At 42.1% G+C, this 24547-nt stretch overlaps 2 protein-coding genes and 1 long non-coding RNA gene across 3 annotated transcripts in view; all 3 read left to right on the forward strand.

The window, feature by feature from the left end:
• The first annotated feature begins 4513 nt into the window (after positions 1-4513).
• On the forward strand, positions 4514-10941 carry abhd8a (abhydrolase domain containing 8a). Its single transcript, XM_030363951.1, has 5 exons — positions 4514-5168; positions 7012-7852; positions 7984-8154; positions 8513-8729; positions 9096-10941. The coding sequence occupies exons 2-5, from the start codon at positions 7023-7025 to the stop codon at positions 9306-9308; spliced, it is 1431 nt and encodes a 476-aa protein (XP_030219811.1). The 5' UTR covers positions 4514-5168; positions 7012-7022; the 3' UTR covers positions 9309-10941.
• Positions 10942-11668: 727 nt separating this feature from the next.
• LOC115548989 (lysine-specific demethylase 4A) overlaps positions 11669-24547 on the forward strand; it is a 44035-nt gene continuing 31156 nt past the window's right edge. The window contains exons 1-8 of the mRNA XM_030363950.1: positions 11669-11819; positions 13401-13559; positions 14349-14524; positions 15604-15718; positions 16153-16346; positions 16775-16824; positions 16942-17045; positions 17190-17327. Of these exons, the coding sequence (XP_030219810.1) occupies positions 13419-13559; positions 14349-14524; positions 15604-15718; positions 16153-16346; positions 16775-16824; positions 16942-17045; positions 17190-17327 (918 nt within the window). The 5' untranslated portion in view covers positions 11669-11819; positions 13401-13418. The remainder of the gene's footprint in view (positions 11820-13400; positions 13560-14348; positions 14525-15603; positions 15719-16152; positions 16347-16774; positions 16825-16941; positions 17046-17189; positions 17328-24547) is intronic.
• On the forward strand, positions 18926-20838 carry LOC115548994 (uncharacterized). The gene is made up of 3 exons (XR_003977678.1): positions 18926-19662; positions 20108-20251; positions 20382-20838. It is a non-coding gene; the product is annotated as an uncharacterized LOC115548994 (long non-coding RNA).

Raw genomic sequence — 24547 nt, forward strand, 5'->3', positions numbered from 1 at the left:
TGAGGTCTGTCAGTGCCAGGTCTTCTCCAAGATCTTTTTCAGGAGGAGGCGGAGGTTCACAGAGTCACATGCGGCAGATAGATCAACAAAGACGGCTCCTGTCACCAGACCTTTATGGAACCCGTCTTCTATGTGCTGTGTGAGATTCAGAAGTTGACTTGTTGTGGATTTGACGGGTCGGAATCCAGCTTGTTGAGGGACGATGGCTGGTTCAACGACTGGGGCAAGCCTGTTGAGGACCAGGCGTTCAAACAGCTTGTACGGGTGGAATAGCAGGGAGATTGGGCGGAAGCTCTTTGCATTTGCTGGATCTTTACCGGTTTTGAGAGAGCGATGATTATGGTTTTCCTCTTAGGGATGTTTCTTGTCAGAATCCCGCTCAATGTCGTTTATATACATCCTTAAGCCAAATCATCGGCTCGTAACACAACAACTGCAATCTATGTCTCCGGGTTCCCCCAACTTTGTATTGGGAGATTTACAAAGTTTTGAATACAGCCCCTTGCTAAATTTAATTAATAACTGTACATTAAAAAGTATTTTCTGCTCAATCGAAAAGGTTTAACTGCTTTCTCCTCCTCGACTGCATGTTTGATACAACGCGCAGGCTTGATGCGCACGCTCCGCCTCGTCTTCTTCTTTTAGTCGAGGACCAGCGCCACAGAGTGGCCTTGAATATGTACTTCAGCTTTTCTTCAGCTAGATGCATTTTTGCATTGAGTCCGTCTTTATGGAAAATTCCTGAAACACTACCAAGGAAATCGGAGGGGAAAAGATCGTTTTCGCTCGTGTGGAAAGGGCCTTAAAGGCTGATTATGGTCCCAAGTTCACGCAACGCAAGGACCAAGCAGACGCTTTGACGCAGTCGTGAACCTGTTTGGGTTCTGTTTCGGGTTTTAGTGAGCTGACCAATAACAGCCCTAGCTGCTGCGGAAGGTTACATTTTTTTTGGAGGCGCATATCAGGCCCTTAAGAGGGTCCGTAAGGCCTAAAAAAAAATTCTGTTTGGTTCCGGTTTCCGACCGACCCTGTCAATTTATGTGCGACCCAAATTATTTTATGAGTTTTATAAAAAAAAAAAAAAAAATTTTTTTTTTTTTTAATGTAATTACGTTTTGGTACAGCACCTCTATAATTACGTTTTGGTACAGCACCTCTTCATTCTGTACAAGGATGAGCGAATTTTCTCGTTTTTAAGTGAAAACAACCTACCTATCATTCGCTGCCGCTGGAAAAAATAAAATAAAAAAATAAAATAAATTCCCTACCTACCCATGACCTCAACTGACAACCAACAGGAACCAAACTTTTTTTTTTTTTAGGCCTAACCCCCTTGCGTTCCGTGAACGTGGGACCAAAATCATTCCTTTAGAGTTAACGATGTGCTCTCAAACAAGCTCCACTCATTATTTACACAAATAGCTACCAGAGCCAGTCTAAGAATAGACTTAATAAAGTTTGCAGATGACTCAGTCATAGTAAGCCTGCTGAAACGAGGGAACTTGATCATAGACCGGTCGTTAAAGACTTGTCGTGGTGGATGCTTGTCATTTTAGGAAATCAGCACCATTCCCCAAACTCAAAGTCATTGAGGGAACTGAAAATGATTTGGTGGAACACAACGGATATTTGGGTACTGTGCTTGATACCAGGTTGTGCTTTCAGTCTAATGCAGATGGAATTTCTAAGAAGGCTTAACAACATCTTTACTCTTGAGGAATATAATTCCTTTACTGTGTGCACCAAAATATATTTTTTTTATTCATAAACATACTTTTATTGACTGTGTGCTGTCTTTATGCATTGTGATGTGGTTTAGGAACCTGAACCTAGCCATAGGCATTGTCGTCTCGTCAGGGTGGCCAGCAAAGTTATTGCGGTGCATCAAGCACAGGCTCATACCATATTTGGTCTGTATCTATATCTATCCATCAACTGCAGACGGAGTTTGAGCTTCTGCCTTCAGGTAGATAGGGTTTCAACGCAGAGACCCTTTTCTTTGCGTGGAAATTTGAAGACTAAATTGGCACAAATGACTGCATTAAGTCCTTTCTGCACTCAGTAATTTGCTTGTTTTTGTCTTCAGATGATTTGATCTAGCATTGTACTGTATCCTGTCTGGTCTGGTATGTTGTATTTATGATGGATTTAATATGTTTTTAACTGGCTGCAATAAAAGGTCCCCTAGTGGGTTTGACTTGACTTGACTCTTCATCCCAGCTTATTATATAAAGCTAACTTTGAAGATTGCAAATAAGCAGAGCCCTAAAACATACAAAAAATGGCTGCACATCACCAGCATTATACCAACAAGCATTTTTTTTAGCACCAAAATTAAGAAATTAAAAACGAGGAACGTTATTACACGGTGATTGCAGTCAGGTACGAAGGAACGTACCATGTCCATGACAACCCTATACACTATATGAAACACTATACATACACATACACACACACAAACACAGAATATATGACACAACTTGTATTAACAATATAAACTATATAATAATGAAAAAGGTTGTAAGTTGCAAGAAACACGCTAAACTATTGGGTTGTGAAAGTTTGCAATGGTTTATGGGATGAGTACTTCCTCAATCGTTGCCAAAGAATAATGTAGTCTTTTCTTCTGTTTTCCAAATTGTTTTCTGCCCAAAATCAAATGTTGTACTGTCACCTTGACAAACGATTTGCTTGGTTCCATGCTTAAAACTCTTTATATAACGATGTTATGAAGAGTCAATGGAGAAAATGATTGTGAAATTTCCTTCCAGAACCAGAGCTGTTAAAAGGGAGCGGTTAATGTTGTGCTCTATTGGATAGCAAATTACTAGACCTCAGGAGGAGCTTGTTTGTGGATACTATTATGTATCAAAAAATGAAATTATTTTAATTCGATTTATTTCTGCTTGTCATTCAGTCTAGTTAAATATCTATAATATAATATATAATAAAAAATATGTTGTACACGCATGTAATGTCAACAATTCTCACTTAGAGCAGGAATAAACTATTTTGAACTTTGAAAGAAATACACCACAGCAACTACCACATGACCAATGTGCCTTGAATCGGTGATCCCTGACTGGTTCCCTTACTTTGAACACTGTGAACAATGGATGGTGCGTCTATTAATTACTGTATTGAAAGCTTGTAGAATAAATTAGTTACACCATGTGATGAGGTACTCCTTTTATTAGGCATCATTATGTTGTTCTTGTATCTACTATAGTGGTTTTACGTAGTCCAGGAACAGAACACTGGCTGATGAGATGGAATACAAGACAACAATTTAAGAATATACATATCTATACAGCAAAGTGTCATGAGTAAAAAGTACAACAAAGTGAGCCCAGATTTGCATGGGCGGCCCAATCCACCCATCAAGGATTTGATGAACGCCAGTCCCCAGCCCACACCCTCCATCGGTGAAACCAATTCACACTTAGTTGAGCAACCACAATGTTTCTCTTAGAAGACATTGTGAACCAATCCTCAATGGCTTAGCGATTTTCTTCCCTTCAACATGCGACGTAGAAGGACTTCGATCCCACCCTGGTTGCTGATTCGTTTGATCCATCCATGGGTTCTCTTTCGCTTTATGTTTTTCGGCTGGTACTCTGTGCCGCGTTTTCCGGTCCGAACCTGCTGGTACTGCCACGGTAGCTGGGAAAACACCCCTGAACCCTCAGCCTGCATCTGTAGTGGTCCACATCGAATGCCTCGAGGTCCCCCAGGTGTCCGGGAGATGACCCAAGAGCTTAGTGATCTCAGGTGAGAAGATCCATCGCCTGCATGCTTTGGTATAGCAGTGATACTGTGGACAGACAGCACAATGCATTATGAAAGGGATAACAATTGTTCATTTAAATATCAACATTGCATACCAAAACTGCGTCTCTCTGCTCAAATGTTTAACCATAAGATTGACTTCAGACCCACAAAGTCCCAAAAACAAAATTAAGCTAAAAGTTTGTAATTATATCTAGAGCAAATGAGACAGACTCGGGAACAACGGAGAGTAATGGAAACATCATTACACAACGATTCATTCATAGCCCACTACTCTACTACTGCGATTTGACAAGGAATACCCCCTGACGAGATAGCCTGCTAATGGTAGCAATTGAACACAAACATAATGTTGTTGGTCGTTACAAGGGAGTGAATAGACATGAGTGGCTTATTACCTGCTGGGAGTTGTGCTACCAATTCGGAATAAAGATTGCCGTATAATGTTCATTTTCGGGCACTTCAGTTGTCTCACTGCATGAATGTCAGATGTCCCTGGGTGGGAGGTCGCCCTTGGTCCATGCGGCGCTATGATTGGCTCATCATTTCCGTCCAATAGAATCACGTCTTACTGCAGCATGGCAATTGCAGTCATCTCTCAATGTGTGATGGCAGGCGTCCATAACATAACCCCACTATGTATCTAAAATAACAATTAACTATTGCGGAGCAAAGGGCAAAGGACCGCGGAATATTCATTAATTAGGGTACAATAATAAAGGGAAATCATGTATTATATCTCTGACTCTAATGAGGTATATTTATAAATTACGTCTTTATCACCAAAATAAATAACTCCATTTGAAGAATCCTGTTTTTAGTATTACGCAACTACTACGTGAGTTGGTAGCGATTCGTTAACAAAGAAAACACCAATCTCACTATGCATTTCTCTCCACACACGCATACACACACACGCACACACACACGCGCGCGCACACACGCACACGCACACACACACACACACACTGCTCGTCTCTCAGCCTTAGCAACAAGGATGCGCGCAGCTCGCATTGGCTGCGCTGAGCCCCTGGTGGTCGTCCATTCGCCCTTGTTATTGCCGTTCAAGTAGGGGCGTGTGAAGAAGGAGACTGTCGTGGATGCGCATGCAAGGGCAAAAGGGTTGGGTAGAATTGGAAAATTCCAGATGTTAGCTCTATTATGGGTATTTTATTAAAATGCAATTGGAATATTTATGCATGCATTTTGTGTAATCATTGCAAAGCCGTATGCATGTTGGAGTACTAGTGTGAGGCAGATGATTAGCGTCCACAAATTTGCGGCATCACAACGCAGATGAATTCAAACACAATTTCGTTGGCTCTGACTTTGGGGCACATTTGACATCTACTAATCCCTAATCATCGACTTTCTTGTGGGTAAGTAGGCTAATTGATTAATTATTGTGTTGCAGAATGACCAACAGCAGCCATCTGTAAATAAAAATGTGATATTTTGAAACGCAGATTTTGAATACAGTTTTCCTATCACTGTACAGCGTGCCTAGTTAGATATTATACCCAGTTTTAAAGGCCTACATCATAAATTAAGGTGCAGATCTTTGAGCATTTATGGGTCGAAATCCAAAATACTAAGTAACCTGCATCACGCAAGACAACTGCAGTATTCCAGAGAGCTTGTTTTTGTATTTGTCGTAGGCCAGTCTATTTACCCCATAATAAATACAAATATATTTTTTACATTATCTTAACCATGCAGGTGGAACCTAACCAAGAAATATATATATTTTATATATTTTTGTTATTAATACAATCCATCCATGGGGAGGTTTGATTGCGGACAGAGCAGCAGGCCTACAGTGTGTGCCACTTCGAACTTGTTGCCCATCCACCTAATTCTGCAATGCAGAAAATACATTTAAATGGTGTAAATAGAGAAGTAGTTTAACAGTTCTACTAAGAGCTGGGTTTTTGAACACTGCTGAAATGTGTCTATGTTTTTATGTAGTGATTCTGTAGTGCAGCAAAGCAGGACATATTTGAGACTGGACACCTAGTTTGACTGTCATGGCAACTACGCATCTATGTCCAGCTTTCAAATGCTCTTCTTCTCGAGCATTTTCTCTTTTGGTTCTTCATCAGGTTATTAATTGTGAAAGGTGCGATTGTCGCATACAGTTCTGTACTCAGATGTTTATTCAAATAAAAACGTAGATACGCAGTAGAAGAAGAAACAACAATGCATGCTGTCCTGCAATGTTATGCCAAGCAGCACATTCAGACAGTTGACTCAAACCTGCTCCATTATGCTTCATTCCCTAAAATGGAAAGAATAGGCCATACCCTGTGGATATGACACTTCCCATTCTGTTTCCCCTTGATAAAAAAAAAACATGTGTACACATGTTGGGCTATGCAATGCTCTGCATATGCATTGGGTCCAACGTGTAACTATTAATGCCACCTCATGCAATGATTTGGAAGTTTGGCAGATAAACTCAAATTCAGTTTTGCCCTGCGCTATTGAGCAGATGAGATGGCTTGGGTTGCTGCTCGCATGCACCCACTCAGGCTGCCATGGCTAAGCCCTTCCTATTTATACACTTGGTGTGGGACCATGTCAGGGGACGACTGTTATTTATAGCCAATGTCAAAGTTAGACTACAGATCGTAACAAAGACAGCACCGGGTAATTGTTGAACTGTTTTTGCTTATGTCTGTATGAACGTTATCTGAATGTTGTTGATGATGATTAGCGGGGCTCTTTGTGAGCTTGGTTCTGGACAACAAGCGTGTGTTTTGGCTGCAGCAATTTACTCTGGGATTTCCTTTGCTGAGGCCAGACATCACAGAAAGACCTCATCATCTTTCCTCTTCGAATGGTCATTGGACTCCTTGTTGAAAGGATTATTGAATTTGTGTGTGCGTGTGCGTGCATTTGTGAGCGTGCATGTAAACCTGCATGTGTGTGTGTGTTGCCGTCTGTTGGTTGGTCTGTGCACGCATCTGTGCGTGCTTGTGCATCAAAGTGTTTGCCTGTTTGTGTGTGTCTTTGCAAGTGTGCGTGTGTGTGTGAGTGGAAGTATGTGTGTGTGTGCGTGTGTGTGAGTGTGTCTGGGTGTGTGTGTGTGTGAGTGCAAGTATGTGTGTGTGTGTGTGTGTGTGTGTGCGTCTGAGTGTGTGTGAGTGCATCTTTCCTTGTTGTGTGTCTCTGCAGTTCTCATGAATCCCCTGTGGCCATGTGTTTTGTGGTGATGCGTAGAGGCCGGCGCCATGCTGACCAGCATCACTGAAGGGATCCTCTGCTGCCTGACTGGGAAAGCTGCCAGTCTGGTCTTGCCCCTGGAATCCTCCGAGCCCTCAAACGGCTTTGAGTTTGTTGAGGTCAAACCGGGCAGAGTTCTACGGGTGCGACACATCGTCCCTGAGCGACAGCCCGTGGTCACCGAAGACCAGATGTCCTCGGGGAAGAAGAAGACCAAAGTGGACTCTAATGAGGACGATGGCGGTTCTGAGGACGTGATGAAAGGCCCCCCAAAGGGTAGCAGCGTGCACTGCAAGAGGAAGATCACAGTGTATCGCAACGGGCAGCTGGTGATCGAGAACCTGGGCGACGTGCTGCACTCAGAGATCCTGCAGTGTCAGGACGGGGACCTGGAGCCCTGCAGCACCGTGGAGGTGGAGCTGGCTGACTACAAGGAATTGGCCTCCTCCCCAGAACCCCACCCCATGCCTCCCCGCGTCCCCCCTCACGCCGGGGACCAGAAGCCGGCTCCGCCCCCCCGGCGCCGGCGCCGCAAGCCCAAGCGCACGGTGCTCATCGACTCCAAGAGGGCGATCTCCAGCTGCAAGGGGACGCAGTCGGACGTAGCTCTGTTCTTTGTGCACGGCGTCGGCGGCTCCCTGGACATCTGGGGCAGCCAGTTGGATTTCTTCTCTCGGCTGGGCTACGAGGTGATCGCGCCGGACCTAGCCGGCCACGGCGCCAGCAAGGCCCCCCCGATCGCAGCGGCGTACACATTCTACGCCCTGGCAGAGGACCTGCGCGCCATCTTCAAGAGATACGCCCGCAAACGCAACATCCTCATCGGTCATTCATATGGGTGAGTCTTTGTCTGTGTTGTAGAAATGAATAATCACTATGTCATTTTAAATAGAAGTGTTAGAATGAACATTGATCAAAGCTGTACTTATAAAAAAAACGCAGTTGACATTGTTTATATCTCTCTTCCAGAGTGTCGTTTTGCACCTTCCTAGCACATGAGTATCCGGACCTGGTCCATAAGGTAGTGATGATCAACGGAGGAGGTCCTACAGCTCTTGAGCCGAGCCTCTGCTCTATCTTCCAGCTGCCATCGTGTGTCCTCCACTGCCTGTCTCCCTGTCTGGCCTGGAGCTTCCTCAAGTAAGACCAGGACCATACCATCCTCATGACCTTGACTACGCAGTTGTTTGTGATTCTAATATTCAACTTCTACAACACAAATTATTTTTTTTGCTATTTTTTCTTTTTTTTCAAACAAAAGACATTATGCTAAATTATAAAAATGAATAGACCCTATATTATTTGCGATAATCTGGAGATGCTTTTATCCAAAGCTATTATCCAACGCTGAATTCATGGATGCCTTTATGTACACTGCGCTTGGATTTTAGCCCAGAACCTTTCAGCGGGCAGACAAACGCCCCTCACACCACTACCACTATGCTGCTACAGTTCTCACTCCCCACATTTCCAGTCTAATTTCTAATTCCTTCTCTAGAGCTGGCTTCGCCCGCCAAGGGGCCAAAGAGAAGCAGCTGCTGAAGCAGGGCAACGCCTTCAACGTGGCCCCCTTTGTCCTCCGTGCCATGATGAGCGGCCAGTACTGGCCCGAGGGCGACGAGGTGTACCACGCTGAGCTCACCGTGCCCATCCTTCTGGTGCACGGCATGTGCGACAAATTCGTGCCCATGGACGAGGACCAGCGCATGGCGGAGGTATGTCGCCATGGGGTCGGAAGGGAGGATTTGATGTCATAAGGCAAAAGTAACCCTGGGTGCTTTGAAATGCTGCATTCATCTGTCACTCATTTATGTTGACTTATGTCCATTAATAATATTGGCCTATACTTTCAGATCTAACTTCTTAATATTGTAATATATATTTGCAAACGTGTTATAACATTATAATATCATAAGGAAAGGCTGTTTACTTAAGTACAACTCAGCAAACACAAGCCTTTCAAAGTGCAGTGCTTAGATGCATTACTATGTCTCCAATGATATGCAGACATAATCTTTCTATCAAATAACTTTGACCCTACTGTAGCATAACACTTTCCTTCGTCTTTCCTCTGCTACCAGATTCTCTTGTTTGCATTCCTCAAAGTCATCGAGGAGGGAAGTCACATGGTAATGATGGAGTGCCCTGACACCGTTAACACCCTCCTGCATGAGTTCTTCCTATGGGAGCCCGACATGTCCAAAACAGAGAGCATCAAATGTGACACAGAGACAAAGGCTACCACCAACGACATAGTCCAGACACTGAGAGTAAACAAGACTGTGGACAAATAACCAGAACAATGAGTCTTGGTTTAGGGTAGAACCGATCAGAGGGCCATCTTTTGAGAGTTGGCACGTGTCCATAAGGCTGCTTATTGGCTGAGATCTGTTACAAAAATAGAGCCGCGCCTCGGAGAATGATGGTGGCTGATGGTGCTCCAAGATAAGGCAGAACTATGAAACGAAATCTGAGTGGATGGGGATATCCTTACCGTGAGCGAAATAGTCTGCTTCTATATTTGGCAGATACGTGTGCGTGTGCGCTCATCACGTGGTGTTTGCAAAATCACACGATACCTGGATGTCCAAAGGACTCAGCCCATTTGTGATTTGTGTATCCAATGTTGGAAAAGTGAAAAGACCAAAGTGAAACAGGCCCATGCCGAAATGGTATGTCGATTTCATTGCCTTCATCTAATATTCTCTGTAAAGCACTACAGATTGCGAACTGCCATTGTTAAATGGTTGTTGATTAATAACACTTGTGCCCATCTTACATGTGCTTTAAATGGAAAAATGGCCTAAATATATATATATATATATAACGTTGGAGTTAATCAACCCATTAATTGTTTCTTATTCGGACACCATAGGAAAAATGGTGATGAAAGGTTATATGTGTTATGATGTTGTTTAACCAAATGATGACTGGAAGGGAGTTATGGACGTTAGGGTTACGAATATTCACATGAATCAACATGAAAGTAAATCATTAACCATTGGTTCTATTCTAGTTAGTAATTAAGTGTACACTTATGTCATACTTTACCATACTGTACATCAAACTAAATTACTAAAACCTATTCAAGGTACTGCTCAAACTAATGTATTGTTAAAACAAACATGTTTAAAATGTAAACTGCCTGTTGTGTGCATCATATATCACAGATCATTCGATCAAGACTGAAGGTGTATGTGAAGATAGAAACATATGCCAAATGACCTAAAACGAATCAGTATTGCAATAGTATGTTGAAATATCACCCCAATCATCCAGGGACAAAGCATACAAATATACCGTGCTTGGGTTTATTTTAGAGAAGCTAATATATTCCTGTTTTCTTTTAAATAACTGCCAAAATAATGAAAAGTAACTGTGTTATCATCCTAAATGTGTTTATCACTGAATCAACAAAAAGCCTAACCTCTTCCAGTCAACCCTTTGTAATTAACAATGTCGAAATGAATGAATAGGATAGAATTGTTGTTCGCTAAAAATACATTCACTCATGGATGTTAATTTGTCTCACAATGAGATGGGAGAGACCGAAAGTATTAAGCACATTCTAATATGTTCCCTGATTATGCTTACCTGGTAACCGCATGACAATATTTGTATTATTTTTTGTTGTGGTGCAGCAATTGTAACCAAATTGGTGAATTATAAGCATTGTCATTAAGGTCAAACACTAATGTCAGTCAGCTGAAGGAGAAATTCCTTTACCTAGGGGTGAACTTCTGACTTATCAGGTTGCTACATATGCATATTTTTGGAGGAGGGATGCAAAACGACTGGATTTATGCAATCTGAGAAATAGATGTTGTGTTTTGTATGATAAAGAGGAATGGACATTTTATAAAAAGAGAAGAAGTTGGCCTCTTGCCTCTAACGGCTATATGTATTCATCATGGATTTAAAAACAAACCAATAAGTGCTGCTGGTACTGTATGTATGTCTGACACCTTTTGGTGGAAATGGTCCATAATATCATTACAACTGCAGGGTGCACAGATACGTATTCTAATGCTAATTGATGTGCAATAAAACTGTCAGTGCTCCAATGTGCTATTATTTGTGTTTACAATGTGTTAATGTGATTGTTCAACATATGCACTGATTAAATGCAGAATGATGCATATGAAATTATATAGCCTATCAAAACTGTTGAATTCAGTGTATGACTGTGCCTTTCTTGGCATGAAATAAAAATTATGTTTGCAATCTAAAAGTGTTATGCTTATTTTCTGTGCAGTAATCATTAATGTGAATAATTCATCCACTACCAGAAAGATATTTTATCAAATAGATATTAGTCATAACTGACGCTTGACATGGTTAAAAATCAAGGAAAGACATACCTAAAAAAAACGTCAACAAGCTGCAGCTGGAGGCTTCAGTGCAATAATTGCATCATTTTTTCCTCCCATCAATATGGAGTCTAATCTCAAACGACGTAGTTTCAACGCGTTACCACGTAAGCAGTAACATGCACAGTGTACACACTGATAAAACGTCAAATGGAATACTATCTAAAACAATATTAAAGTCTACTAATCCTCTAGGAACATATTTCCACTCACACAAGCCATGTCCCGATTGGCTGACATTGTCCCATGCGTGCTGTGGTAAACAAAATGGGCAGGTCGTGCGCATGCGCAGTCCAGGAATGGAGCAGAGCGATCTAATCACTAGAGCATTAGTTTCAACCTCATCTTGTCAATAAACATTTAGTTATTAGTAATTTCAGCATCGGGCACACATACATCTCCAGTGACAGCGACTGTTCCTGGTGTGGAGCGTTGGTAAGTCACGTACATTTACTTGTAGTGGCTGTTTTACACTTGTAAAGCTTCACGTTGGACCATCATATTCCGCTAGCTCAATTAGAGGTAATAAGTGCTAGATATTCAACAAACTGTACTGGGAACGAGTACATTAGGGTAATGAAGCTCAGATGGGTTGAGGTCTCATCCACCTCAGTGGAACACGCCGTGTCTTAAAGCATGGTTAAATGTCCACTGTACTTTAGCTAATCTGTTTGACAAATGCCAAACCGACATAAGTTTGGAAGGTAATTCCACATGTCCTTCAATATGTTAGCGATGCATATTTAAACACTTTAGAAAACAACCCATAATGGTTTGTAACTACCGTTTATAATCCAATTTGAGGAATTACTTTCTGCAATTCATATAAATGAAGCTGAGCTAGCTTAGCGTTAGCTTAGCATGCTAGTTCAGTGTTGCAAGTTTAAATATTTTATTAAAGTAAGTCACTTCGTGACAATTCACGAAGGTCTTGTCAATCTTTATTTTATATATTTACCCATTAAAAAACGATTATTTGTCTGTGTTATTTCGGAAATAGTGGTTTCCCCCATCGTGGGTACGTCTATTTCCTGAATTAAAGAGCCTCGGCTCACAGTGTGAGCCGCACAGTCGGCTTGTACTCTCTGGGCCGACGCAGAACTTAACGAACCCGAGAAAGGTGTGCTGAGGTTACTGGTACACAAACGTACTCCATGCACCATGAGATTCACCCATTGCCAGGTGTAACCATCACATGTGTTGCACCCCTGCAAACACCGGTCTAGGAATGTACAGTTAATGTGCAAACGCCATTGACTATCACACATGCAAGTCTGGCACGCAATGACCTTCGTCATAGCATTGATCCGTATTGGAACTCAAATATATTGGTGCCGTATTGATAACAGTGGCGTAGGCTATGCATGTACCCAATGGCATTATTAGTGTGTTTAATTGCCGCTGCGAGAGGCTGTCTGCAGCATCCGGACAAAAATGACAAAAAACGGACATTTGTTTTTAACCACAAGTTTGTGACATTATATGAAGAAATAGAGTTAAAAAAAAAACGTGATTTTTGTTTTGTTGATAAACCACCCACCAGCGAAATGAAACGCCCACTAGCGAACCGCCTACTGTTGCGTTTACAAGGCTATTCGTAGTTGTTATGGACCGCTAGTGGGCGGGTAATCCAATGGTTTATCCCACACGCGGTCTATTCGAAAAAACGTAGCTATTTGTAAACACTGCAATCGCTGCTCAAACAAACTCACGTGTTCATCCCCTAACCTGCCATCAAATCACTATATTCGAGGATCCTTAAAAAATAAGTTGGAGATGGCAAAGAGGCATACATTTACGTCAATTGAATGCTCTTAAAAGTGTTTGTCTGTCATTTTATTGTAATAATTATGCAGCTATTCAGACAGCTGGGCGGTTTGGGAGATTTTTGTCTGCAATTTAAGGGTTTCTAGGAATGGTTTGCAAAAGAAAACCAATGCAGTGACGGAATAAAATTAATTCATACATTTGGTGAAGCAAACGTCAGTAATGAACACTGGTTTCACCATCCTCCAGGACTAGGCTATCACTGGGATGGCGTCCGAGCAGGGGCATGTGAGCCCCGGCTCCAAAGGCATCATGACCTTCCATCCCACTGTGGAGGAGTTCCAGAATTTCAGCCGATACATTGCTTACATGGAGTCCCAGGGAGCCCACAAAGCCGGCCTGGCCAAGGTGAATGCCGGTCATCTTCATCATCGCCCAACCTGTTTTCCCTTTTTCACTGATTCCTGGAGAATAAGACACCAGTGGCAAACACACCATGTTCTCCCCTGTGGCCTGTGATAGATGTTGCATCATTATAACTCTTGCACGATTGATGCTGTCACACCAAAATTGTACTGGGGGTGAAAATTTTACCGCCTACGTAATCCGCGTTTCGAAAATTCCAAACCTGCCTGGCAACTGATGATCGCGTCGAACGTTGCCTGGCAACGGACGATCGCGTCGAACGATGACGTCTATTATCTAAATTAAATTAACACAAGCTAGCCAGACAACATACACTTTAAACACTCAGTTTACTAGCTTAATTTGATTAAACACTTAAATACAAATATATAAAGTAAAAACAAGTGTTATCTGTATTATGTTATTTTGTCTTGAGCGCAAATGTTCTTTGAAACCTGCGTGGCAACGGACAATCGCATCGACCGATGACGTAATGTTTCGACACGGATTACGTAGGCGGTACAATTTTTTTTTCCCCCCCGATACAATTTTGGTGTGACAATGCCGTGTTGTTTAAGGCATACATCAATGGTAAATCTAAGTATAAAATATTGTATATATTGTATTGTATAATTTGGTTTGGTGCTAAATTGGCTCTATTTTGTGCACAATATGAGAATTACTTCTATTATTGAATCAGCCAATACTGTATTTGGTGAAAATCTAAGCAGCCAATAGAGACTAACTCCATTCATAGAAACACTCATAAAACCACCATCCTTTCCTCCCAAGATTGTCCCGCCCAAGGGGTGGAAGCCTAGGCGCTCCTATGACGACATCGATGGGCTGGTGATCCCAGCCCCCATCCAGCAGGTCGTTACGGGCCAGTCGGGCCTCTTCACGCAGTACAACATCCAGAAGAAGGCAATGACCGTCCAAGAGTTCCGCAAGCTCGCCAACAGCGACAAGTGAGCCACACACATTGTATAGTATAGTTGCATACTAGTATAGTTTCGTGTGTGTCTGGTATGATATTTAACTTTTTATTTATTTATTTTATTGAACATTTTTAAATGGGTGCTTTGTCAATATGACTTGAATCTGAGATAATGATGAGATAGGGGTGTAAGATATAAACGGTATAGAAAGTACACCGGTGGGAATTTACACTACGGTATGGATTTTGACGTTACCATGAGACCGGTGTGATCGGTAGACAGTGTTGTGTATAAGGCGTTATAAAGTAAGTAATGTGTTAATAAAAAACGTAACTTATTTTTCATGTTAAAAGTAAAGTTACACGGAACTACTGAAAATATGGTAACGAAACATAGTTTCTTTATCAATTCGCCGCACCGTTTCTTTTCCGAGGGACAGATTTAACAGCAATGCTGCCTTCTCAGGCAGTATGCTATTGCACGCAGTCGCGCTTGCTGTGTGCCTGCATGCTTGCGCAATAGTCCCTTCATGAGCTCTCATTCCACACCATACGAGACAAGCGCTGGTAGCGTGAAGCTGTCTCTGCATCTCAGACATCGCCTCTACAGCCATTTTCCAAAGCCAGTCCTTATGACAAAAGAAGCCAGCTGTGGAACGATTTACAAACGCTGTCACTTTTTAACTGTGTAAGGACATGGTTACCTTTCAAAATGTGGATAGAAAGGGCTTTAAAGAGAGGGTCAAAACACTCACACTACTAACAACACACTATCCCAGGTACGCCTTACCTGCCCGTACACACTTCAGCCAAATTGAGATGCAAAAATATACGGCAAGGTCCGCGAGCAAGTGGGGAAAGAAATCCATACTTTTAAATATTTGTGTTTTTCAGAGAAGGAAGTAACTTGAGAAATGATTTTGCATATTTTCTATGCAGTTTTGCTGCCTAACCAGTATTTTACCCCGTTCAGAAGAGAAATAAGAAGATAATTTTAACATAACGTGATATAATACCGTTACCGTCTATGCCTCAAATCATACCTCGATATACATTTTAGACCATACCATACAGCCCTATGATGACGGCGGTTTCTCTCAATATCTGTAGATTCTGCAGTCCTCACTACCAAGACTTTGAGGAGCTGGAGAGAAAGTACTGGAAGAATGTGACATTCAATGCCCCGATCTACGGTGCCGATGTCAACGGAAGCCTGTACGACCCTGTGAGTTCACGTCAGACTTCCTTTCTGTTTCCCCTAACATTCCGTCAGTTTTAAAAGCGGCTGGTGTTTTAATGGGTGGCAATGCACTAGCCGCGCATTTGAACAAATGCCCCCCATCCATATAAATGTGATGTATGTAAACGCTAACATTTGCCACTATAATTTGAAACATGCACCACACATTGAATGAATCTGGTACATTTACATTTATGGTTTTTTAACAGCCGCGTTTATCCAAAACGACTTACAATATGTACATTTGTCAGGAGAAACAATATTTTGTTGTCGGTACAGTAAGGATGTTCATAGAACCAAGTGCCAGGCAGCAACAATTGCGAGCATAACCCATTCCCGTGTACAACAAAAAGCATTGGTTAAGCATTTTTTATAGTTTCTAAACATTGAGGGGCGGTGATATTTCCTGTCTCTCGCAGGACGTGAAGGAGTGGAACATCTGCAGACTCAACACCGTCCTGGACACGGTGGAGCACGAGAGCGGCATCACCATCGAGGGCGTAAACACCCCATACCTGTACTTCGGCATGTGGAAGACCACGTTCGCCTGGCACACAGAGGACATGGACCTCTACAGTATCAACTACCTGCACTTTGGACAGCCAAAATCATGGTAAAGGAAAGCCCAAGGGCGTCCCTGAGTACAATGCTAGCCCCTAGTTCACACCAGAACCCACAGGTTAGCTATAGCGGCGTACGATTCATATAGACGTAAACGTATAGAACATAGTCAACGTTTCGATTCCCACCGTCTCTGTGAGACGGCTGTCTCGCGCCCGTCATGACGCGAAGCTCATAGACCCCATCTGATTGGACGAGTGTGTAATTATGCAATGTTTGGTTTTCATTTCTGTTTGGTTTATAATTGGGGTAAGCCCGACCTGCTTGTTAATAACATGTAATTGAACCCCCTGCATGTAGCTGATGGACAAAAGATATTTGCTAAATGATGCCTAATGCTAAAATAATGGATATTTCGTAAACGCTACACTTTGGAAGCGTGTTGGATACAAAGGCAAACAACTGTTAACGTGTCAACAGGTACTGTGTTTCTCCTGAGCACGGCAAGAGGATGGAGCGTCTGGCCCACGGTACGAGAAATCTTCTATTTTCATATTTTTTGTTGTGGGGAATGTCATTGTTTCCCAGACTTCTATGATGATTGACTATGAATGTATTTTTTGTGTACTTTCATGCTCCTCTTCTAGGTTTCTTTCCTGGCAGTGCACAAAATTGCGAGGCCTTCCTGAGACACAAAATGACTCTCATCTCACCCTCGATATTAAAGAAATATGGCATTCCCTTTGAGAAGGTATTACTTTATGATGTGCGGACACATAGATACATCATTGTACATATATGCTTCGGTCCACAGTGACTACCAGGAAACCTCTCTCAGGGTGTCCAAACAGACCAAACACTTTCAGCTTGTTAATATTTATTTCTTTATTTATAGATGACCCAGCAGGCGGGTGAGTTCATGGTGACCTTCCCGTACGCCTACCACGCAGGCTTCAACCATGGCTACAACTGTGCAGAGTCCACTAACTTTGCCACACAACGGTGGATTGAATACGGAAAGCAAGCGATTCTGGTGAGTAGCCATGTTAAATGTCCACTGACCACCATCTGTAGGAATCCTTGAGAAAGATGCAAAGCCCTGCCGGCTCATTGATGTTGAGACAGAGTAGCTATGGAAATCCGAGGGCTAAAACGTGCAAGAGTGGGACTGCCAGTGTTTGATACACAAGTGAGGGCTGCACCAACGAGGACGCCCCAAACCCAGCTCTGCCTATTTCCGGGGCTTATATATTATTTAAATGTATTTACTTTGCTTTTATTTGCATGTGGTGTAATATTTGTTGGATTGCTGGCTCATTCGTTTGGTTAGGAGAAAACACGCTGTGTCTTACATTTGGAAGATATAGGCTATCTATGTATTTATTAGGGATGCACCAAAATGAAAATTATTGGCCAAAATCGAAAATTAGAAAACCAAGGCCGAAAACCGAAACACGAAAGAAATTATTATGCCAATTATTAGTACCATTTAGGGTTGCCGCGGTATACGGTATTACCGGTGTTACCGGTGTTGAGGCCAACACCGATTACTCTGTGAAATAACTCTGTGTTGCACACCGGCAAGTTATTTTTTATTATTTTTTTCCAGTAATAAAAAAAAAAACGCTGTCATCTTTAGGCCTATTTGATTAAAACAAAAAGTTCGGCAGTTTGTCTTTGCACCGTTTTATTTTTGATGCGTTTTTTCATAAAATAAATAAATATTCAAACCTAATAGATAGGCTACCTAATAAAGCGTTGGAACACACAAGACCGTTAACCTTAGCAACGCTGGTAAACAAATCCCGTGAAGCCCAATCCCTACGAGAGCTCCCCGCGCTACGGCCATCTGAAGGCGCACAGAGCTTTTGGCCATGATATTATATATACAATTATATTATACTATTAGTATTATATATAGAACTTTATAAGACGCTGTCACCGAGAATTGGAACGCTGTCACCGAGTGTGGAAGATGGCGGTTGACCTAGTTTCAAAGTTTATACCGTTTATACTCTGTAATACCGGTATCGACACGAGTGTATTACTCGGTGTGAAAATGTCCACACCGCGGCAACCCTAGTACCATTGCATTTATGGCTATGACTGTGTACTAACTGCATTAAAATCAAGGCATTGCAATTTTTGCAAATCGATATACGTGAGTCTTTCTCAGAAACATTGAAAAACGCCACACCGCAGACATATTGGCGCTTATCCAGACAAGCGTGTGCTCACAAATTTCTGAAATTCTTCAGTGGCCAAAAATTCGGTGCATCCCTAGTATTTATCAAGCCACATAGGCCTCAATCAAGTCACATCTGTTATAATCAGAACTAGAAGTCAAGTGAATTACTACCAAGTTTCGTAAATATTATGCCCCAGACAGAATGTCTGTAGTGTTATTTGTTGCAATTAAGTGTTTTTATAGTAAAAGCCTATTGCAGCAATGACATTATAGGGATCATATTATGCTTTTGCAGCTTTCCCTTCCTATAGTGTTTTGGATATCGTTTTTACACATTTTCTGGTCTGCTTAGTTGAAAGACTCTGAGCCAGGGGGAGCTACTATCGCCCAACAAAAACACCTCTCCTTAACACTGCCTGAAACACCCTCAAAGACTGCCTGAAGCACCTCTCAAACACTGCCTGAAGCACCTCTCAAACACTGCCTGAAACACCCTCAAACACTGCCTGAAACACCTCTCAAACCCTGCCTGAAACACCTCTCAAACCCTGCCTGAAACACCTCTCAAACACTGCCTGAAACACCCTCAAACACTGCCTGAAACACCTCTCAAACACTGCCTGAAGCACCTCTCAAACACTGCCTGAAGCAACTCTCAAACACTGCCTGAAACACCCTCAAACACTGCCTGAAACACCTCTCAAACACTGCCTGAAGCACCTCTCAAACACTGCCTGAAACACCCTCAAACACTGCCTGAAACACCTCTCAAACACTGCCTGAAACACTGCCTTGTTTGCATTTATGTCCGTGACAATATGACGTCGGACTCACGAAAGTGCAGAAGTCCCGCCTCCAGGCTGCTTAGCCACGCCCTCAAACAAATCTATTTAGAGCGGTGGCCGGTAGACTTGGGTTAGCTGTATCGCCAAGTCTAGCAGACCCTGTTCTTGGTGCAAGAAGTAATTCCGACCTGAAGATGGAGCGGTAGCAGTTAACTGTTACTGCCCTTCCACAGTACAGCCCCCGCCTTGCATTTTGTTCACTTTATTTTCCGAGGAATGCTTCCAGAACTAGGCACAGTAAAGTTACGATGCAGGATCATTCGCTCCGGTTACTTTTTGGAGACGAGGCAGTTTCCACTTTGTTGGCCCAACCTGAACCTCCAGGATCACGACCGGTAAGTATGCTTTATAAGTCATGGATTTATTCTGTTTTAAAATAACAAGGTAGCTACTAACGAGTGTTCACGTGCCGAGATGTTGATCATAGCTGAGCTGACCAAGTGCCAAATATGCCTTGCATTATAATGTTTAGGTTGGTCAGCTGTATTCCTCTGCTACATTTCTAGCTCAGGGTGTTGTTTTGTTAAGGTTGGTCAGCTGTAGCCCTTGGCTACTTTTCTAGCTCAGGGTATTAGAATGTTATGTTTAGGTTGACAGCCGTAGCCCTCGGCTAACTTGCTACCTAAAGTTACTGTGTTGAGTTTGATTTCTGATTACGCGAGCTGTAATGTTAAGGCCACATTAGACCTTATACATCGTGACAGCAAATATTCAATGCAAGTGAGAATTACAATAACTTTGTGAGACTCTCCTATGCTCAAAATGGATTTATTATTGTAGGTACTTCTTGGCGATCATGCGTCTCAAAGAAAATGCAGACCTCAAGCTAAAACTTCTGCAGGACAAGCTGTCTTCAAGGACATGTTCACCAAGTCCAGATAGAGGGAATGCACCGCAAGGGCAACAGAACAGACCCTACATACAGTAAGTTGTAATAATGTTTTTATATTTTTAGAAAAACATACAAAATGTACCAAGTATTGTCACACGTAACACATGTACTTGAAATGTATGGAAACACAAAGTGACTAACACAAAATGCACTGTTTTACAGACTGTGGATGGCCTGCTAAGTTGATCCCCACCGACCTGTTGTCCCAGTATGAGGAACCCTCAAAGGAGGAAGTTGTCTCCTGCTTCAATCAAGTGGCGCCCGGAATCATGCATAATGTCCAGCCAAATCGTTATGCATGCTTGTCCTGCAGAAGTTATAGATAAGGGAACTCCTGGTGTTTCCTGTCATTCAACTATGGCCACTGTTTCACTGTATCCCTTAATGGGACTGGTTACATGTTGCCGGAGATGTCCATGCACCTTTTGTCTGATTTCTGGTAGTATAAGCAAGCTCACATTTAACCAAGAGACTGCTTAAAAAGGATGACTCAGAAAATGCTTTGGGGAACTATAAAGCACAGTATTACACCTCAGACAGCTTGCAGTTAAACATATTACTATGCGAGTCATGAATTCAAGCAGGATCAGTGAACCATAGCCAGCCTTGAAGATAAGCAGTACTTAGTATATAGAATATCAACAGACCAGGAAATATAAATCATTAAAAATGCTGATCAGGAATTATATACGTTCATTGCCTTGCCGTAGTTAGTAACTGTTACTCAGTATAATGACAAGACAGCGGTTGTCTAATGAAGTTTTAATATATTTGTATGCTTGCTGTATTTTTATATCTGTATTTATATATATTAAAAACTAAATCTAAAAAATGTAATGGCTCCCCAGATGAGGAGTTTACACGTCTGTTTCTCGGGAATCAACGCCTAAATGGGAAAAGTTAGAATTGTTAATCACGTTTGGGATGCAATGCCCTTGGCTGGCTCCGCCCACTTATTCCCAAAACGATAGGATAGGCAGGATAAATATCAAAGCGAACAGGAAAGCATTTTGTGAGAACAAAGGAAATCATAGAGACAAGAAATGCTGCAAGCGAGTGCAGTAATGGTGCTCGGAACAACATTTGTGTGCATAGCTGTGTCAGTTATGTGCGCCTGAAGTAATTTTTTTGTTGGCGGCTGCCTCAATTAATTTACAACCTAATAAGGAAGAAAAAAAATTACTGTTTTTTTCATAAAGCAAATAACCCTGAGACAACATCACTGAATAGGGCATATTATGCCCATTAGATCCATGAAGCGACAGGTTCCAGATTCCTAAGGATCCTCAGGAAGAACAATCTTCAGGAGAAAATGCTGATGACCTTTTATCGCTGCACCATTGAGACTGTCCTAAGCTACGGCATCTCGCTGTGGTTTGCCAGTTGCACTGCAGCTGAGAGGAAGGTGCTCCAGAGGATCATAAAAATGGCACAAAAAGTCGTTGGATGTCCTCTTTAGGATGTCTAAAATAGACACTGCCTCAGGAGAGCTCATAGCATCCTGAGAGACTCATCCCACCCAGGCCATAACCTGTTTGAACTGTTGCCCTCTGGGAGGCACTACAGGGCAATCAGATCAAAAACAAATAGGCTTAAAAACAGTTTCTACCCCAGAGGGGTATTCCACAAAGCCGGTTTTATCACATAACCGGGTAAGTTAACCCAGGGTTTGCGGTAACCCTAGGTTTTCCGTTCCAAAAGGATCACGGTATGTTAGTTGCTATAGAAACATATGCTCTGAATCAAACCTGGTCGGATCAGGTTTTGCGCAGGTTAAGTTTGAAACATAACCCGGTTTTGGGTATTTAAACCGGCGTTCACCGCAGATTTCATGTGTTCACAATGGCATATCCTTTTGATGAGAACTGCTGATATCGGAGCGCAAATTATACGTGCAATCCACCGAGAGCGATTGATAAGACCACGGCTTGGCATATCGGATGACTTTTTGCTGGAGTGGAGAGATATAGATTCTCGCGCAAATCTTTAATATATTTAATTAGCCTTACATAGCCAACACTACCAATCGAGGACCTGGCCTCAGTTCACTCCAGACTATTTGCGTAGCCCTCCGTTTTTTGCGAATGGTTGTTTTATCTAGGCTATAATGTTGGAGATGCTGAGCACATCTCAGTCGTTTCAGATGACCCATCCAAGATTTGTATCGGTCTCCTATCATACAAAGAGCAATATTGTCTGAGTACTATGCCGAGAGGCATTTACAACAAAGTATAAAATAGTCCTAACGGACTTGCATCCACTGGAGAATGTTCGATCGTAGCCGGCGGCTTCATTACACGCACTAATCCATCTTGATCTGTGAAGTTGATGAATTGTCACTTTTAGGTTTTCTACCCAGTTACCAAAAAAGAAACATTTGGAATAGTATGCGCTGTGGAAAGCGCACGGTTTGCATGTGTTACTTCAAAGGCAAAAAAAATCGAAAATACAAGAAAACACAAAAATCTACATTCAACCAGTGGGGTATGGCCCCTGACTCTCTGAGGAGGTAGGTACCTCCAGGTACCCCCTCCATGCCAGGGCGTCCTGAATTTATGTTTATTAACAGCTCATCCACCGGGGTCAAGACAATTTGAGGGCCAGATCCAGTCTGGCCACTGTCGGCCTTTTCACAATTGCTTTGGTTCTCCGGGTTGCAGAGGCTTTAGCGTTCCCTTTTCTTGTGATAATGTCCTTCTCCTCGTCATAGTAATTCAATTACACCAGAATTACACCAGAATTACACCAAAGGCAAGTTTTAGCCATTGGGGGACCATAGGCAGGCTAGGGGAACTCATATTTATGTTAGAAAACCTCATAAAGTGAGATTTTCATGTCATGGGACCTTTAAACCTCCGTTCGTGGAACACCCCTCAGAGCTGTTATTTCTCTAAATAATGCAGAATTATAAATTATTGCATTATCATACCAATCTGACCTCTAAAAAATTGGCTGACATTTTAAAATATATATATTTGTTTGAGTTCTTTAACATTCTATATATATTTTTTTTAAAAAATAACCCTTTTCTCATTCAGTTTTTGTTTTTAAAAGCACTTATTTTGAGAGCCTCTACCCCAATTTCGTTGCACTTTGTCCAATGGCAGAGATTCTGATTCTGATTCTGAACATGTGTTTTAAATAGAGTAGTGTTGGAATAGATAATAATAAACAACTTATTTTAAGGAGAGGATAATGTACAGCAAGTGATGCAGGAACTCAATGGGAAGTGGGGGCTGTTGTATTTCCCAACACAAGCAAATTAGTCTAATTCTTGGCTAGTAAGATGCAACAAAAGAAGGAATGATGTAATAAGTGATTATACTAACTGTTGGCTACCTTTTTCGTATTTCTTGTTCATCGTATTCGTATTCATCAGACGTTTTCCACTTCGCTGGGCATGGGGGCTCAGCTTCAACGAGTGCATCTAAAATAAACAACCGGTTGATACCGTGATGTACAGAGGTTTCAGTACAGAATCAGAATTTTGCTTTTATTACATCTTATTGTACAAGTGCACAAGAGTAAATTCTTACTGTACGTCCACACCAGGAGCGACCAAAGCGTCAAAGACGCTTTGGTCGCTCACAAAGTTTCGCTGCGAATTTTTCTGTTCGCTTTGGTCGCTCAAGTCGCTCATGACGTACAATTCAATTATGCAGACGCATTTAAAGGAGCCGTATGCGTTTAGTAGGCCCTACAGACAGCCATATCAAATAGTGAACTCTCACATACACCTTGGCCATATTGCCGAGACGGTTTTGCTTGTTCGATAAAGTGCTTCGACAACAAGTAGGACAGTGATTCCCCCCAATACAAAAAAAATCCTAAAATGTAGGCTAATTACAACCGAGAACAAAAAACCCTGCGTGCTGTAGTAGTTAAAATATGTTTCACTGATCTGGATCTGCAAATCATGATCTGCACTCATTCGTCGCATTCAAAACAAATAGACATTCGCGCACATGGCTAATTTGCATACGCGCACAGGACTGGTTGGCTCCGCAAGGCAAATAATGGAACATATCGATCTATCTAGGCTTTTCTGTCTATCTATCTATCAACGCGTGTCTAGTTTTAATGTGATGTATTGTGTGTATGTCCAGTCAGACTTGTTCTGTGTGGTCTTGTAGGCTACTGTCCTGTGTGGGCCGAACCACCTAAATGGATTCCCGACGATTTGTGTCGTTTGGTATTAATAAAGACTTGACTAGGCTTTCTATCTATCTAGACTAGATATATCCCTTGTCATTTATGCCTCGTGTTGTCGATTAGTTTGTTTATGTGACGATTTCAAAAACTTTTTTGGTTTTGTTTAAAGCATGCTA

Source organism: Gadus morhua, chromosome 8 (assembly GCF_902167405.1).
Source record: "Gadus morhua chromosome 8, gadMor3.0, whole genome shotgun sequence".
Lineage (NCBI taxonomy): Eukaryota > Metazoa > Chordata > Actinopteri > Gadiformes > Gadidae > Gadus > Gadus morhua.

Coding starts and splice junctions, on each gene's coding strand:
- abhd8a (XM_030363951.1), top strand. CDS start 7,023: ATGCTGACCAGCATCACTGAAGGGATCCTCTGCTGCCTGACTGGGAAA. Junction 8,155..8,512: donor CTGGCCTGGAGCTTCCTCAA/GTAAGACCAGGA, acceptor TTCCTTCTCTAG/AGCTGGCTTCGCCCGCCAAG. Junction 8,730..9,095: donor AGGACCAGCGCATGGCGGAG/GTATGTCGCCAT, acceptor CTCTGCTACCAG/ATTCTCTTGTTTGCATTCCT.